General features: G+C 49.0%; 1 protein-coding gene across 5 annotated transcripts; it reads left to right on the top strand.

Annotated features, from left to right (window-relative positions):
- The first annotated feature begins 779 nt into the window (after nt 1-779).
- On the top strand, nt 780-12,126 carry LOC110255287 (cationic amino acid transporter 3). 5 transcript variants are annotated; one of them, XM_021094915.2, is made up of 13 exons: nt 780-1,037; nt 2,928-3,026; nt 6,489-6,882; nt 7,453-7,611; nt 8,869-9,046; nt 9,248-9,360; nt 9,500-9,722; nt 9,895-10,034; nt 10,128-10,230; nt 10,410-10,609; nt 10,807-10,973; nt 11,247-11,355; nt 11,523-12,126. In XM_021094915.2, the coding sequence occupies exons 3-13, from the start codon at nt 6,507-6,509 to the stop codon at nt 11,621-11,623; spliced, it is 1,869 nt and encodes a 622-aa protein (XP_020950574.1). In that variant the 5' UTR covers nt 780-1,037; nt 2,928-3,026; nt 6,489-6,506; the 3' UTR covers nt 11,624-12,126. The 5 variants fall into 5 exon arrangements, with proteins under 5 accessions (XP_020950574.1, XP_084818031.1, XP_084818029.1 ...); XM_084961905.1 differs by lacking the exons at nt 780-1,037; nt 2,928-3,026 and adding exons at nt 1,464-1,553; nt 3,347-3,473; XM_084961903.1 differs by lacking the exon at nt 780-1,037 and adding an exon at nt 1,464-1,553.
- Nucleotides 12,127-17,942: the final 5,816 nt, after the last annotated feature.

Raw genomic sequence — 17,942 nt, 5'->3', positions numbered from 1 at the left:
GGAACCATAAGGAGGGAGGGATTCATCCTTATCTATGAAAAAGGCATTCTTGGGGGGAGGGGGAGGGAGTGGGATGGCCTGGGCATGTGGGGTTACTAGCTGCAAGCTCTTTTTTTTTTTTTTTTTTTTTGTCTTTTTGCCATTTCTTGGGCTGCTCCCACGGCATATGGAGGTTCCCAGGCTAGGTGTCCAATCGGATCTGTAGCCACAGGCCTACGCCAGAGTCACAGCAACTCGGGATCCGAGCCGCGTCTGCAACCTACACCACAGCTCACGGCAATGCCGGATCGTTAACCCCCTGAGCAAGGGCAGGGATCGAACCCGAAACCTCATGGTTCTTAGTCGGATTCGTTAACCACTGCGCCACGATGGGAACTCCATGCAAACTCTTGCATTTGGAATGGATAAGCAATGAGACGCTGCTGTGTAGCCCTGAGCACTACATCTGGTCACTTGTGATGAGCATGATGGAGGATAATGTGAGAAAAAGAATGAATACATACACATACGTGTGTGTGTGTGCGTGTGACTGGGTCTCTTTGCTATTCAGAAATTGACAGAACACTGTAATCAAGTATAATAGAAAAAATGAAAATCATTATTTTTAAAAAAAGGCATTCTTTACCTCAATGGTTAAAGCAGATCTGCCAGAAGGGGTTGACAAGATTCGTTCCCACAAAGTTCAGGCAGAAACAAGTATGAGCCAAAATGACGTCTCCACCCCTCGAGTGGTGAACGTTGTCTCCACTGCAAACGCATGATACTCTTCGACCCATCAGGTCCAGGAATTCTCCTTCTGAGGACTCACCCAGAAGAACCGAAGGCACCCTCCAGAAGAATTCTCTGTACAGCCTTGTTCCTGGCAGTGTTGCTCACGAGAGCTAGAACACGCAGCACCCCCAAATGCCCACGGACCAACGAAGGGCTGTCGGAGGTCGTGTGTACACACAGCAGTGTGTTGTTCAGCATTAAGAAGGAAGGGAATGCTAACACATGCCGCACCGTGTGTCTACCTTACAGACGTCCTGCTAAGTAAGGTGAGCTTTCCTGCAAAGGAGAACTTGGAATGACTCCACTTAAGTATTGTAAGAGGCACCTGGAGTGGTCAGATGCCTAGAGACAGAAAGTGGTAGGGAGATTGCGAGGAACCAGGAGAGATGGGGTTTGTTGGTGAGTGGGTACAGTTTCAGTTGTGCAAGAGGCAAACCCTTCTGGGGTTTGGTGGCACAAAATGTGAACATAGGTTACCATGACTGAACTGGACCCTTAAAATGGATGAAATGGAAATTTGATGTTCTTTGTGTTTTATAACTGTAAAAATGTCTCAGAACCATGCCCTGAAGATAACCCCAGACGTGTCAAGGGCTGATAGGAACACTCCAGATGCTCCCACCCACCCAGCCCCAGCCCCACCCAACAACCCAGGGGTTAAGCCTTATCCTTGCTGGGACTTCCAGCTTCCCACTTTGGAGACGTGTCATCTCCAGCCCCACACAGCTTAACCTCCGCCTCCCTGTGTGTTCCAGTGCTCCAGGCTCTGCTTCAAGGATCCAGTAAGTCTTGAGTATCCCCTCTCCTGGAGGAGACTAGGTGCAGGGTTCAGCAGCTCCTAAAGAGACCTCTGCCATCGCAGGGTGCAGCTGGGTCAGCCTGGCTCAGCCTGAGGGTGGGAAGACCCATTGTACACTAGAAAGCGGAGGGGCTGGGAGCTGCTGTGTTTGTGAAAGATGAGGTGGGGCTTGGCTCAGTGTCTGGATTCTAAGACTCATTTTTGTTGGACCTGTGCTCAAACAGCGGTAAAGATGACCCTTATACAGGGTTTATGACATGAGAACCACTGACCTCGGCTTCCTGTGTACAATTGGAGGTCTGGGTTTCCACCTCTGTGGATTCTGGAACACTGTAACTGAGGGACTGACTTGGACACCTGTGGCTTTTGGTATCTGTGGAGGAGGGCTGATGGTGATGCGTATGAATCAACACTGGGCTTGCTGACACTGTGATGGGGCTCAGAAAACACATTACTGGTATTAATTGAAAACATGGTCGTGGGAGATCCTGTCATGGCTCAGCAGAAAGGAATCTGAGTAGCATCCCTGAGAACCCAGGTTTGATTCCTGGCCTCACTCAGCACATTAAGTGTTGCGATGAGCTGTGGTGTAGGTTTCAGAAGTGCCTTGGACCCTGAGTTGCTGTGGCTGTGGCATAGGCCAGTAGCCACAGCTGCAATTCCACCCCTAGCCTGGGATCCTCTGTATGCTGCGGGTGCATCCCTAACAAACCAAAAAAATAAAATAAAATAAAAGTAAAATGTTGTGGTAAAATACATATAGCATAAAATTGGCCATCTCCACCATTGTACGAGTACAGTTCTGTACCATTAAGTACATTTCCATTGTCCTGCAACCTGTCTCAGAACCCTTTTCTTCTTGTGCCCATTTAACAATAACTCCCCGTTGCCCCCTCACCTCAGCTCCTGGCAAACCACCGTTTGACTTTTCTGTCTATGAATTTGATTCTCTGGGCATTTCATAGAAGTGGAGTCATACACTCTTGGTCTTTTTGTGACTGGTTCATGTCACTTAGCACAGTGTCCTCAAGGGTCCTCCATGTTGTAGCAGGGGTCAGCCATTGCTGTTTTCTTAGGCTGAATCATATTCCACTGTCTGTATGGAACCCATTGTGTCTATCCATTCTTTGGGGGATGGACATAGGACATGCTTCCATGTTTGAGCTACTGTGAATAGTATTGGTATAACCATGGGTGTACGGTTATCACTTTGAGACCCTGTTTTCAGTTCCTTTGGGTCTATAGCCAGAAGCTGAATTGCTGGATCATAGGGTAAATCCATTTTCAATATTTGAGGAATGACCATATTTTATGCATTGTATCTCCTCCCTTCTCCATTTTACTTTCCTACTCACAGTGCCCAAGGGCTCCTCCGTAGTATCTGAAGCAGAAGAACACAGACACCCAGAGAATGAAATGACTTCTCCAAGTGCACAGACGTGTTGATGGAGCCAAGGTTCTTTTTTAAATTCTTTATTTTTTTTATTTTTTTTTGTCTTTAGGGCTGCATCCGTAGTATGTGGAGGGTCCCAGGCTAGGGGTCGAATCAGAAGTGTCGTTGCCAGCCTACACCACAGCCACATAAAAGCAGGATCCAAGCCACATCTGCGACCTATACCAGAACTCAGGGCCATGCCGGATCCTTAACCCACAGAGTGAGGTCAGGGATTGAACCTGCATCCTCACGGATGCTCTTCAGATTCGTTTCTAGTGAGCACGGAAAGTCTGAGCCAAGATTTTATTTTGTTTTTATTTTTATCTTTTTTTGCTTTATAGGGCCGCACTCATGCCATATGCAGTTTCCTAGGCTGGGGATCCAATTGGAGCAGTAGCCGCTGACCTGCGCCACAGCCACAGCCACTCAGGATCCGAGCCAAGTCTGCGAACTACATCACGGCTCACGGTAATGCTGGATCTTAACCCACTGAGCAAGGCCAGGGATCGAACCTGCAACCTCATGGTCCCTAGTCGGATTCGTTAACCACTGAGCCACGACAGGAACTCCTGAACCAAGATTTTAACCAGAGTTCCCCAGCTCTTTGAATGTTTGCTCTTAACCACAGTGCTAATCATGGACTTTGGAGTGTCATGGTCAGAGGCTTCCTGAAGATGAAGAATGAAGGGTTGGTCCCTTTCCTGCAGGCAGTTGGGAGACAGACCAGTGTGGTTTGATGCCTTGACTGAGCTGGGCTGGAGTCTGTCCCATGTCATTCTGCCTGAACTCGCAGTTCCAGCTCCATGTCACTCTGCAAGCAGTGACACAGAAAGCAGTCCGTTTTCAGGAACCTTGGTGTAGAAAGATGTGGAGTCTCAGTTCTCTGATCACCCAGCCCCTCAAAAGTCCCTTCACACATAACATGGAGGGAATGGAATAATGATGAAAATTTGTCCTGTTTTAAAAGTAGAAAATAGAAGGACAAAGATGGCACATAGTTTGTACAAAACCAGACAAGCTCTAGATTTGAACTAGCAGAGCTGGCTGATTTCAATTCTAGAATCATCAGTTCTAGGGGAGTTCCCCTTGTGGCTCAGTGGAAATGAGCCTGACCAGCATCCATGAGGATGCAGGTTCAATCCCTGACCTCACTTGGTGGATTAAGAATCCAGCGTTGCTGTGGCTGTGGCATAGGCCGGCAGCTGTAGCTCAGATTCTACTCCTAGCCTGGGAACCGCCATATGCTGTGGGTGGGCGCCTTAAAAGACAAAAAAAAAAAAAAAACAAAAAACCCCACCAAATCCCGAAAAGCAAAAAACACAAATAGAATCATCAATTCTCAAATCAGCACCTTTTACCAATTAAGCAGCTGCTGTGTTTGTTCCACGCACTGTATTAGAAGCTTTTTTAGAGTTCCCACTGTGCCTCATCAGGTTAAGATCCCAACTAGTATCTATGAGGCTGTGGTGGGATCCCTGGCCTTGCTCAGTGAATTAAAGATCTGGCATTGCCATGAGCTGTGGTGTAGGCTGCAGTATCAGCTCTGATCTGCTGCTGCTGTGGCTGGGATGTAAACCTGCAACTGCAGCCCCGCTTGGAACCCTAGCCTGGGAACTTCCATATGCCCTGGGTACAGCCCTACAAAGCAAGAAAGAAGAAGCAGCTTTTGCTTCTGAAGGGACAGAAAACTTTTCTTTGCCTGGTCTAATTATTACATTTACCTAAGAGATGGACGAATGTAGTTTGGTATCTAGAGGAGGCCCATAAAAACTCTGAGGCTCAAAGTCAGTTGGGCACCTGGGGTTTATATGGTACCCAGAGCCAAGGAGAAGGGGTGGGGTTCTTGGGGTTCAAAGGGGAGGGAGACAGTGCCCAGGAGGATGGGAGGAGCAAAGCTTTGCCCCTCGGTGAAGTCAACACTTTTTGAGATAAAAGTTATTTGGAGTTCCCGCTGTGGCTCAGTGGTTAAGTATTTTTAGTTTTTGGAGGAACCCCCGTCTTTTCTCCACAGAAGCTGCTCCTTTTACACTCATCCTAACAGTGCACGAGATTGGTCAGAAGCATTTGAAAAAGAGGCAAACAGGGGTGCTGAGCAGTACATGACGTGTTCAAAGGCACAGGTGTGGGGGCGGAGCCAAGATGCGAATCAGCGTTTCCTGGCTCTTGGAAAGCTTGCTCTTCACCACTGGGCTGAGCCTGGACTTTGGAGGCTCCGTGGGCGGGAGCTTCCTGAAGATGACTGTGTTCACTGGGTCAGCCTGGCCCTCAGAGCTGGGTAGTGGGGAGACATTGTGTGCCCCAAAGATTAGGGGAGAGAATCCTGTCACTTCTGATTGAGAGTGAAGGTGGGACCCTTTCCTGCAGGCAGCTGGGAGACAGACCAGTGTGGTTTGATGCCTTGACTGATCTGGGCTGGAGTCTGTCCCATGTCATTCTGCCTGAACTCGCAGTTCCAACTCCCTGTCACTCTGCAAGCAGTGACACAGAAAGCGTTCCATTTTCAGAAACCTTGGTGTAGAAAGATGTGGAGTCTCAGTTCTCTCATCACCCAGTCCCCCAAAAGTACTTCGCACATAACAAGGAAGGGAGGGGGTAAGGATGGCAACCATTTCCCTTGTTTTATGGTGGAAAGGAAGACGAAGAAGGCACATAATTTGTACACAATCAGACAAGCTGATGCACAGCAGAGCTGAATTGGAACCAGCAGATGTGGTTGACTTCAGTTCTAAAATCATCATTCTTAGCCACTCAGCTTAGGCCAATTAAGCAGTGGCTGTGTGTGTCAGGCACTGTTTTAGAAGCTTTAGCTCCTGAAGGGGCAGGAATCTTGGCTTTCTAGATTCTTTGGCTGGTCTGACAATGAATTTATATAGCAGATGAACAAATTTAGTTTGTTAGGTACAGGAGGCCCATAGAAACTCAGAGGCTCAAAGACAGTCAGGCACCTGAGGCTTAAATGCTCACACCCTGAGCTTAAGGAGAAGTGGGTGGGGATCTGGGTGTTCCCAGGGAAGGGAGACAGTCCCCAGGAAGCTTGGAGGAGAAGTGCTTGGAAAGCAGATGTTTGCCCATTTAGTTAGAGACGTCTTTCTGAGATAAAAGGTTATCTCCAGAAACAGCTCTCTTCCTGGCATGGGCCGTCTGTCTAAGTTATTGAGCAGTTAAGGGAGAGGCAAGAGCTGTTCCTGAGTCTGCTGGGTCTTCATTGCCTTCAGCTCCAAACAGTGCACATGTGAAGTGGTGCATTTTGGGGGAGACATAATTCTCTCCCCTCCCTGCTCCCCAAGGAGCCCTTCCAGTAACTCTGAACCATGTGGAAAGTCTTCCTTAGAATTGAGGAAACCAAAGCTCAGAGATGGAGGACGTGTCCCGTGTACCCCTTTATCCGCTGATCCCATAACCCCATTGCTTTGTGGAGTCAGACTCCCAGGGTCAAGTGTGGATGGACATTCTTGGTGACTTTGGGTCTTATTTTCTCTGCAGATTGGAGCCGCCTCAACTATGTCTGGGATGCTGGGTCAGCGTGTTGGCCAGTTTGGTGAGAAACTGGTCCGAAAGCGGCCACTGGAGCCCAGGGAGGAGTCTGAGATTCCCACACTTCATCCAAACATCCTCAATCTAGTGCTTTTTGGTGTGAATACCCCCAAGGCTCGTATATACATCCTGGCTGGTGCCATGGCTGTGTCTGTAGCTGGACCTGCGATCATCATCTCCTTCTTGGTCTTTGGCTTATTTTCCTTGTTGTCTGGATTCTTCTTTGGCGAATTGGTGGCTCGGGTACCACGCTCTGGTTCTGTGTATCTCTACAGCTATGTGACAATGGGACAACTGCATGCCTTCATTACTGGCTGGAACCTCATACTGCATTTAGGCATCGGTGAGATGTCGGGAGCGGGCCATGCTGTGGGCTTAAGACCAGGGACCTGGGAGAGAGAACTGTGGTCTTCCCTCGTTCATCTGCCCTTTGTCATTGACCTTGTAGAGGGAGTCAGGTCGTCGTGGCAGAATCCCCTCCCCCTGCATTCTCCTCGGCTCTATCCTGTTGTCCTAAAATGACTGGACCCAAAACCTAGAAGGAGGGGGAATTGTAGGGAGTGGGTGCGAGGGAGGCACATCCCACAGGCCCATCCCTTAGCATTTGAAAGGCTTTGCTCAGCTGTTGTCTTCCTGGGATTTCCCTGTACCAGTCGAGGGAGATTTCAGCCCTCATCTCCCAGCCGTGCTGGTCCTACTTCCCTGTGTTCTTTTCTTGCATAACCTCCATCTCCTCCTAACATATCACATAGCCCATTTAGTCACCTGTATCAGCTCCCCCCCAGCCCATGAAGAGAAAGTTTGAGACGAGATTTTTTTGTTTGTTTGTTTGTTTTCCCCTCAAAATCCACTCCAGGGTGTTCATAGGGGTTCAGTTACTGTCTCTTCATGAATCTTCCTTCTGCCACTGCAGCCACTGCCTGTGTTACCAGGGCCTGGAGCTACACCTTTGACAGCCTGATCGGGAACCATATCTCGCAGGTGTTAGAGGGAACGTTCTCTGAGCATGTGCCCTCGTTCCTGTCCCCATACCCAGACATTGTTGCGCTGGTGCTAGTGCTGGTGATGACTGGTAAGAAGGGGTCAGAGCTAAGCTGGGAAGCATGGACTGTGAATGGGGGAGCTAGGGTTGGAAGGCTTGGGTCCCCAAATGGTCGGGGGATTAGGACTGGAGAGAAAGGGTCAGGAAGGCAGAGCTTAGCCTATTGTTTTCCACCTTTGCAGCACTGACGTTTGCAGGGGGTGGGGGCTGTCCTGTGCTCCCCGAATTGCATTTTTCTTTCTTTCTTTTCTCTTTTTTTAAAATAGAGCTGCATGGGTGGCATATGGAAGTTCCTCAGGCTAGGATTTGAATCCAAGGCACCCCTGTGACCTACACCACAGCTCATGGCAGCACTGGATCCTGCAGCCAGTGAGTGAGGCCAGGGATCCAACCCACATCCTCCAGAGGCAACAGTGGGTACTTAACCAGCTGATCCACAGTGGGAACTCCTGTAAAATAACTGTGGGATGTTTACCAGCATCCCTGGCCTTTACTCCTCCATGTGACACATGACAGTCAGAATGTCTCCAGATATGGCCACACCTCCATCCGGGGACAAAATCAGCCCAGCTCCGAATGACTGAGAAAATGACAAGTTTTCTCATGTATATTGATAACAAGCATTTTTGTTTTTGTCTTTTTAGGGCCACACCAGCGGCATATGGATATTCCAAGGCTAGGGGTCTAATTGGAGCTACAGCTGCTGGCCTATACCAGAGACACAGCAACACTAGATCTGAGCCGCCTCTGCAATGCACACCATAGCTCACTGCTCGCCAGATCCTTAAGCCACTGAGTGAGACCAGGGAGGGAATCTGTAACCTTATGATTCCTAGTCAGATTCTTTCTGCTGCACCACCACAGGAACTCCACAATGATGTTCTTTTAAAGGAAGGAAGATTCTCAGAGGAGAACTAATGTACTATTTGTCTCAGCTTTATTGAAATATCATTCACATACCACATTGTCTTAGTTTATGTTATACAGCATGATTATTCGATAGATGTATGTATTGTGAGATGATTGCCACGATAAGAAACGAACCATCTTGGAGTATACAATTCCGTGGCACTTAGGACATTCACAGTGTTGCACAACCGACATCTCCCTCTACTTCCAAACATTTTCATCTCCCCCAAAGGCAGCCCTGTACCCACTGAGCATCACTGTCCATCCCCCACCCCACCTCAGGTCCCCAACCCTAAGACCTTGACCACTGCCCATCCACTTTCTGTCTCTGTGGATTTAATTATTTTGGAGGTTTCACACTTTCCATCTTTCCCACAGGGCTACTGATTCTGGGAGTTCATGACTCAGCCCTGGTTAGCAAAGTGTCTGAAGGAGTCAATGTTTTGGTTCTCAGCTTCATGATACTCTCTGGCTTCATTAAGGGAGACCTGCACAATTGGCAGCTCACAGAACAGGACTATAAACTGGCCGCATCTGGATCCAATGACACCTCTAGGTTAGGAGGGTCCTTTTGCCCCTAGTCCTGCTTAGAGGGGGCTGCAGATCTGGGAATACGGTGGGAACGGAAGAGACCTGGGCTGATGGATCCAGATGATGGGGTCCTGGAGCCCAGGTCCTGGGGTGTTAACAAAGGAGTCCAGTAGAGATGTCTGAACAGCCTCCCCCACACTCTTCCCCATCCCTTCTCTCACCACAGCCTGGGCCCTCTGGGTTCTGGAGGGTTTGTGCCCTTTGGCTTTGAAGGGATTCTCCGAGGAGCAGCAATGCCTTTCTACTCATACTTTGGTCTTAATGCCATTATCACTACAGGTAACATGGTCATTTGGGCTGCCCTTGGGCAATGGGGTTAGCAGTTGACGAGGCTGGTTTTGGAGGTGGGAGGGGGAAGAATAGTGAATGATTTCACAGCTGTGTGTTTTCCTGACCTGATGCTTCCACCATCCTGCAGGGAGAGAAACCCCCAACCCTCAGCGTTCCATCCCTTGGAGCATAGGGATCATTATCTCCATCTGCTTTTTGGCCTATTCTGGTGTCTCAGCAGCTCTCACCCTCATGGTGCCCTACTACCAGATTCATCCTTACAACCCCTTGCCGCAGGCTTTCCACCATGTTGGGTGGGCTCCTGCCGGATACTTTGTGGCTGTTGTCATCCTGTGTGCTCTTTTTTACAGGTCAGTGTCAAAGCTTTCTCTCCATGTACCGTCAGATGCTCAGGCATCCTCTCTCTTGGGATCGAGGGACAAGAGGGAAAGCACCTCACCCCATGTGGGACCAGGGAGCAGAAACCGGAGCTGTCCTGCTTCCCTGCATCCTCACACGTGTTCCCATTATTGTCTTTTCCAGCCTCCTGCTTGTCATGTTGACCATGTCTCAGTTGATTTGTGCAATGGCAGAGGATGGGCTCCTTTTCCAGGGACTTGGCCAAATCTATGCTCGAAGAGGCACTCCCCTTGTGGCCGTCCTGGTTTCTGCAATTCTTTCAGGTCCATAAACACAACCCAGCCCTTCTTGGATCAATTTCTTTAGCTTGGATATATCCAGTGGCTTCTCACTCCCTCCCCCAACCCTCGTTCTAGGGATCCTGGCAGTGCTTTTCGAGATCTTTCATCTTGTGGAACTCCTGTCAGTTGGGGCCCTGTTTGTTTACTTCCTTGTGACTTTTTCTGTCCTGGTCCTCAGGTGAGACTCCACTACACCTTGACTGGGGGTCTTGGTCTCATGGAGGTTGACAGTATGATCCCCTCCTGCTGCTTCCTAAATGTCCTGCTGGGCTTGAGTCAGGAAAGCAGTGGACTAGGCTGTCTGATGCTGGATGCATAGGGGCAGCTGTTCATGTTACCTTTATACCTCTAATTCAGGTACCAGCCAGACCAGAGCTTCAGCAAGAAGGAGAAAGTAGAGGAGGAAATTGAGATGGAGCCTATAGTTGAAGGAAATCCTTCACCATCTGTACCTGAAGCAGGAACCTCAAACCCTCTAAAGAGTCTGTGTAACCCTATCAGCACCACCCCAACTCTGAAATCTGGCCAGATTGTCTATGGATGTGCCTTCCTCCTGGGTGAGCCCGGGGACTTCACTTTGGTCACCTTCTGAGATTGGCAGGATGGGCAGGGAGTGGGTGTGCTGGCAGCTGAGGAGTCTTGCAGATGTGATGGCCCTTCCTGGGGTGGGCAGTGTGGGGGAGGGGTGACCCGAGGTCTTGACCCGTTTGGCTTCTGGAGTTGAGCCTGCTGTCCTCCCCCTTGACCCTTGCAGTTCTCCTGCTGACCATCCTGAGCCTGCTTCTGGCCCTGTGGCCCAGCCGCGTGTTCTCTGGAGACCCCGGGTTCACAGCAGGGGCTGTGCTGCTGCTGCTGCTCATTGCGGGGATCACTGCCATCATTTGGAGGCAGCCCCAGAACCCCTCTCCTCTTCCCTTCAGGGTAGGTGACCTTATGTGCCCAGCTGTCCAGGCTGAGTGGCTGAAGTCGGCATGCTTTGAGGTGAAGCCTCCTTTGCTGGACCAGGGAAGGGGGGACTTGCTCAAACCCATGGACCTTCCCCGGTCCCACCCAGTGCTTCCCCCCCACCCCCTGTCTCAGTGGGCCCTGAATGCACAGCCTGAGGATGACTGGGGTCTCCCTGCCCACGTGGGGGAGGGGCCTCCCTCTCCGATGTGGGTTCTGTGTTCAGGGAGTCACTGACTTTGCCCCCAGGTCCCTGCTCTGCCCGTCCTCCCAGTGCTGAGCATCTTTGTGAATGTCTACCTGATGATGCAGATGTCCTCTGTGACCTGGGCCCAGTGTGGCATCTGGAATGCCCTTGGTGAGTGGCTTTCTGGGATGAAGAAGCCTCTAGAGTGACTGAACCCAACCCCCTTCCTAATGACCTCTCCCCACAAAGTGTGTTAGATGCCATAGTAGGGGACCTTCTGGCATTTGTAAGTGGGGAGAGGGCCTACTTTGCTTCTCATGGTCTCATTTCTCTGCTAGGACTGGCCACATACTTTGGATATGGGATCCGACACAGCCCGGAGGGGAAGAGGGATCCACAGCCACCAGCCTCCAGCCTCCAGCTCCCAGACCCTTCATGAACACACCCCTGGTGCTGATTCCTCTTAACCACAGGGAATAGATGATGTATGGTTCTCTCCAAATACTGCATGTGTTTTCTTGTTCAAGCAACACTGTGATCCTCTATGGGGTATGAGTGGATTGCATTTAGAGCCCTGTTTTCATTGAGCCCCGTTTTCACTTTAGTATTGTATAATTTTTTTCTTGTTTTTTTTGCCTTTTCTAGGGCCATTTCCCGCAGCATATGGAGGTTCCCAGGCTAGGAGTTGAATCAGAGCTGTAATCTCCAGCCTATGCCAGAACCACAGCAATGCGGGATCTGAGCCATGTCTGCAAACTACACCACAGCTCATGGCAATGCCCGATCCTTAACCCACTGAGCAAGGCTAGGGATCAACACGGCAACCTCATGGTTCCTAGTTGGATTTGTTAGCCACTGGGCCACCTCAGGAATTCCTATTCATGTTTATTCCTATTGCCTTGGGAGACAACCTAATAAAACATTAGTGTGTTTGATGTCAGAGAACATTTTTCCCAGGTTGTCTTCTAGGAGTTTTATATTGCTTTGTCTTATTGTTTAAGTCTTTAAGGTATTTTGAGTTTCTTCTTGTGCATGGTATGAGGGTGTGTTCTAGTGTCATTAATTTACATGCAGCTGTCTAGTTTTCCCTGTACCACTTACTGAAAAGACTGTCTTTACGCCGTTTTATTGTATTTTCAATTGAAAACTGATTTTTTTTTTTCTTTTTAGAGCCACACCTGCAGCATATGGAAGTTCCCAGGGAGAGGTTGAATCGGAGCTACAACTGCCGGCCTATGCCACAGCCAGAGCAACTCAGGATCCGAGGCGTGTCTGAAACCTACACCACAGCTCACGCACCGCCAGATCCCTGACCCACTGAGTGAGGCCAGGTATGGAACCCTCATCTCTCCTGGATCCCAGTTGGATCTGTCTCCGCTGAGCCACAACAGGAATTCCTAGAGCAAGATGTTGAGTGTTGGGATAGTGCAGACACAATACACAGTGGGTCTGTGGGCACTCCTTTTTCCCGTTTTATATTCTTGCCTCCTTTGTTGAAGATCAATTTACCTTAGGTGTCTGAGGCCCTAAAAAGGAAAAAAAAAAAAAAGGAAAAATCCCAATCATCTTGGATAACACAGGATTGTCACAAACCTTCAATTTGCCAAAAAAAAAAAAAGAAAAGAAAAAAGAAATGCAGTGTCTTCCAAGCCCAGTAAAGCAAGGTATGCCTGTACACATATATGTTCATATGTTTATGTGTAATTAATATGCATAAAATAGGTACATGTAGTTTAAGTACTAAAAAGACACGTGTTACTCTTCCCTGTTCATCTGGAATTCACTGTCTGGCGGCATCGTGTGTGTTTCTTTGCTGTGTCTCTCACCCGTCGGTCTCTGTGTATGCTCTCTGCATTCTCATTTCCTCTTAGAGAGACATTGAGTGCATTGGGTTAGGGGTTATCCCAATGACCTGCTTGTCCTGAATTCCCCCTCTAAGGGCCTGCCTCCAAATACAGACACACTCTGAGGTATGAGGGTTCAGTTTGCAGAACAAAGGACCCTAAATGCCCAAGTGCCCAGCTGGATTGGAGGGAAGACAGGATGATGGGAAATCGGGGTGGGGAAAGAAGGGCCTGAGGGACAACTAGGAACAAACACATGTGGGCAGAACCCATCCCAGGTTTTGCCTTGAGGAACCACATCCAAGAGAAAGCGCCTTACACCAAACACGTGAAACTGGCATGTCATCACCGCTCTTCTAAAGCTTTGGCCAGCTGCCCTGAGCTGCTTTCCTGTCTGGATCCCGAACAGTTATCAGCCCCTTGGGGACAGAAACCCGGGTCTCCACCATGGCCTGGTGTCAATTCTGTCACTCGGGAAAGCTCAACCAATATTTGCAAGGGATCGACTCCATGTAGGAGACTCCTACAAAGGAAGTGGAGGACGCTTAGGACCTGGACTTACTTCAAGCTTACAAGGTTCTTTCTCTCACTTACAGATGTGACTCTGAAGCTTAGTGACAGCCTCCATGGGTTGCCCCATAGAGAGGGGGTCAGTCCGGGCAGTGTACCTCCAGAACCAGAGCCCTTCACTCTACTCTTAAACGACCCTTCCCTTCCTTCCTGTGGATCTTCCACGCCCTCGTCCAGTGCCTAGACATCACCTAATAGCCAGAAGAAGGACAGAAAAACTCCCTGAGGGATTGTTGGCTTGGATGAAGAGCTCAGATTCCTTTCTCACTCAGAACTCCTTCTAGTGGCTGAGATTAAAACCTTTGCATGATAGGAGTTCCCCTTATGATGCAGGTATTAACTACATTAAATATTTTAAAATTAAAAATAAAATGCAATACCACTAGACATGCTCCAGAAGAGCTAGAATGAAAACGATGGGGGGAAAAAAAAAAAAGAAACAGGGTTTGGTGGGATGTGGAGTGTGGATATTCTGCTGTTGGAAATAGAAAGAGGTGTCACCTCTTCTAGGTATGTTCCCAACACAGTTTGACCCAAATATGCACGACGACACATCTACTAGAGGTTCATCTCAGCTCTCCTTGTGGCGGCTCCCCACTGGAGCCGACCAAAAGCCCATGGAGACTGGACGGGGTCAGTCCTTTGTGAGGGATGGACATGATTTCTTCCAGCTTCGATGGGATACAAGTGCCCAAAACGCTGGGTAATTTTTAGGTGGAGACTGTGATGAGCTGAAGTTTTACCTGCCCGCAGGGAGTCTGGGCCCTCTCAGTTCCCTGCAACAGCCCTGCAGAGGGACCTGCAAACCCAAGATACATGAAAGAGGCCAGACCCTGTGTCCATCTTCACTGGGTCCATTTATAGATCACCCGACGTGAGACAACATCAGTTTCTGCTGCTGGATCAGGACAGAGGTCCTCCTAGGAGGAGTGGGGACTGGATTGGCAGTGGGGGGAGGGGAGGTTCCAGGGTGCTGGCATTATTTCTGCTTGGCTCCTTTTTTGTGTGTGTGTGGTCTTGTTAGGGCCGCACCCTCACATATGGAGATTCCCAGGGTAGGGGTTCTAATCAGAGCCTCAGGGGCCAGCCTACACCATAGCCACAGCAATGCTAGATCCGAGCCGCATCTGCGACTGCACCACAGCTGAAGGTCATGCTGGATCCTTAACCCACTGAGCAAGGCCAGGAATGGAACCCGCAACCTCGTGGTTCCTGGTTGGATTCGTTTCCGTTTTGCCATGATGGGAACTCCTTCCCTGCTTGTCCTAATGTGAGTACATTCATTTGGGAAAATTCATCAACCTCTATCCTATGACATGTGCATTTGTCTTTGTATGTTCTAGTCAAAAAGACTTCATTTAGATTTTTTTTTTTTGACTACACCTGTGACATGCAGAAGTTCCTGGGTCAGGGATCAGACCTAAGTCATAGCTGTGACAATGCTGGACCCTTAACCACTAGGCAACCGGGGGACTCCCTAGATTTATTTCTCATTGAGGTGAGATATATTTTTTTATCTTTTAAATGTATGTCTTTTCAAACTTTTATTTTAATTTTTAATTTCATTTTTATCATATAATTGATTTACAATTTTTCAGGTGTACAGCAAAAATTCAGTTAAATATATACCCACAGATATATACGTATTCTATGTATACAATATATGTGTGTATGTATACACACATATGGGGATGTGTATATATTTATATACATACATATATTTTTATATTTGAGCCAAACTGAGGACTATAGCAGGGGAGACATCCTTCCAGTGGCTCTGAGGACCTGCTCCACTGAGGCATGGTTTTCAGCACATTCTCATACCTCCTCCAACTAAGGATATACCTCAAACTGGGCAGGATATACTCCTTCAGGGTTTGAAAGAGACAGGTTTCGTATGTGTACAGCAGCACAGCCGGAGAAGGGAATGTTACCACTCCTTATCTTTGTGGATTTGTGGTTTTCTTCTTAGGACCTCCCCTGGTGCACATGGAAGCTTCCCGGCTAGGGGCTGAATGGGAGCTGCACCTTCCAGCCTACCCTACAGACCCAGCAAGGCCAGATCCGAGCCAGACCTGTGACCTAAGCTGTAGATTTTGGCAATGCTGGATCCTAACCCACTGAACCCACAGTTCAGGCTGAAACCATCATCCTCACAGATACAATGTCTGGTTCTTAACCCACTGAGCCACACTGGGAACTCCTTATCTGTGAGAGAGGGTTAACCTGGAACCATAAGGAGGGAGGGATTCATCCTTATCTATGAAAAAGACATTCTTAGGGGGAGGGGGAGGGAGTGGGATGGCCTGGGCATGTGGGGTTACTCTTGCATTTGGAATGGATAAGCAATGAGATGCTGCTGTGTAGCCCTGGGCACTCCATCTGGTGACTTGTGACGGAGCATGATGGAGGATAATGTGAGAAAAAGAATGAATACATACACAGACATATGTGTGTGTGTGTGTGTGTGTGTGTGTGTGTGTGACTGGGTCTCTGCTATTTGGAAAACTGACAGAGCACTGTAACCAAGTATAATAGAAAAAATGAAAATCATTATTTTAAAAAAAAGGCATTCTTTACCTCAATGGTTAAAGCAGATCTGCCAGGAGGGGTTGACAGGATGAGTTCCCACAAAGTTCAGGCAGAAGCACGTATGAGCCAAAATGACGTCTCCACCCCTCGAGTGGTGAACGTTGTCTCCACTGCAAACGCATGATACTCTTCGACCCATCAGGTCCAGGAATTCTCCTTCTGAGGACTCACCCAGAAGAATCGAAGGCACCCTCCAGAAGAATTCTCTGTACAGCCTTGTTCCTGGCAGTGTTGCTCACGAGAGCTAGAACACGCAGCACCCCCAAATGCCCACGGACCAACGAAGGGCTGTCGGAGGTCGTGTGTACACACAGCAGCGTGTTGTTCAGCATTAAGAAGGAAGGGAATGCTAACACATGCCGCACCGTGTGTCTACCTTACAGACGTCCTGCTAAGTAAAGTGAGCTTTCCTGCAAAGGAGAACTTGGAATGACTCCACTTAAGTATTGTAAGAGGCACCTGGAGTGGTCAGATGCCTAGAGACAAAAAGTGGTAGGGAGATTGTGAGGAACCAGGAGAGGAGATGGGGTTTGTTGGTGAGTGGGTACAGTTTCAATTGTGCAAGAGGCAAAACCATCTGGGGTTTGGTGGCACAAAATGTGAACACAGTTTATTTTTTCATTTTTATTTTTTTTTGTCTTTTTTGTCTTTTTGGGCCGCTCCTGCGGCATATGGAGGCTCCCAGGCTAGGGGTCTAATCGTAACTGAAGCTGCCAGCCTTTGCCAGGGCCACAGCAAGGCGGGATCCGAGCCGCATCTGCCACTACACCACAGCTCACGGCAATGCCGGATCCTTAACGCACTGAGCAAGGCCAGGGATCGAACCCGCAACCTCATGGTTCCTATTCGGATTCATTAACCACTGCGCCACGACAGGAACTCCCTGAACATACTTTAATATGGCTGTACCGGACACCTAAAGTGGATGAAATCTTCATATTTTACAACTGGAAAAATTGTCTCAGAACCATGCCCTCCTGAGGGCAACTGCAGACATGTCAAGGGCTGACAGCAACACTCCAGATGCTCCCACCCATCCAGCCCCAGCCCCACCCCCACCCAACAACCCAGGGGTTAAGCCTTATCCTTGATGCTCAGGGACCCTCCACTTCCCTCATTGGAGAGGTGGCAGCTCCAGCCCCACATAGCTTAACCTCAGCTTCCCTGATTGATCCCTGTTCCAGGTTCTGCTCCATGGGTCCAGTAAGTCTTGGGTATTCCCTCTCCTGGACGAGTCTGGGTGCAGGGTTTATCTGCTCCTAAAGAGACTCTGCCATCCCAGGGTGCATCTGGGTCAGCCTGGCTCAGCCTGAGGGTGGGAAGACCCATTGTACACTTGAAAGCGGAAGGGGCTGGGAGCTGCTGTGTTTGTGAAAGAAGAGGTGGGGCTTGGCTCAGTGCCTGGATTCTAAGACTCATTTTTTTGGACCTGGGCTCAAACAGCGGTAAAGATGACCCTTATACAGGGTTTATGACATGAGAACCACTGACTTCAGCTTCCTGTGTACAGTTGGAGGTCTGGGTTTCCACCTCTGCGGATTCCTGGAACATTGTAACCGAGGGAACTGACTTGGACACCTGTGGCTTTTGGTATCTGTGGAGGAGGGCTGATGGTGATGCATATGAATCAACACTAGGCTTGCTGACACTGTGATGCTGGCTCAGAGGACACATTAGTGGTATTAATTGAACATATGGTGGTAGGAGTTGCTATTGTGGCTCAGTGGAAAGGAATCTAGAGTAGCATCCCTG

The sequence above is a fragment of the Sus scrofa genome, chromosome 6, assembly GCF_054392235.1.
Source record: "Sus scrofa isolate SSC_HxYL_T2T_F1_AM1 chromosome 6, Sscrofa_HxYL_maternal_Yorkshire_Landrace_v2.0, whole genome shotgun sequence".
Lineage (NCBI taxonomy): Eukaryota > Metazoa > Chordata > Mammalia > Artiodactyla > Suidae > Sus > Sus scrofa.
This window is presented reverse-complemented; position numbering and strand designations above follow the sequence as displayed.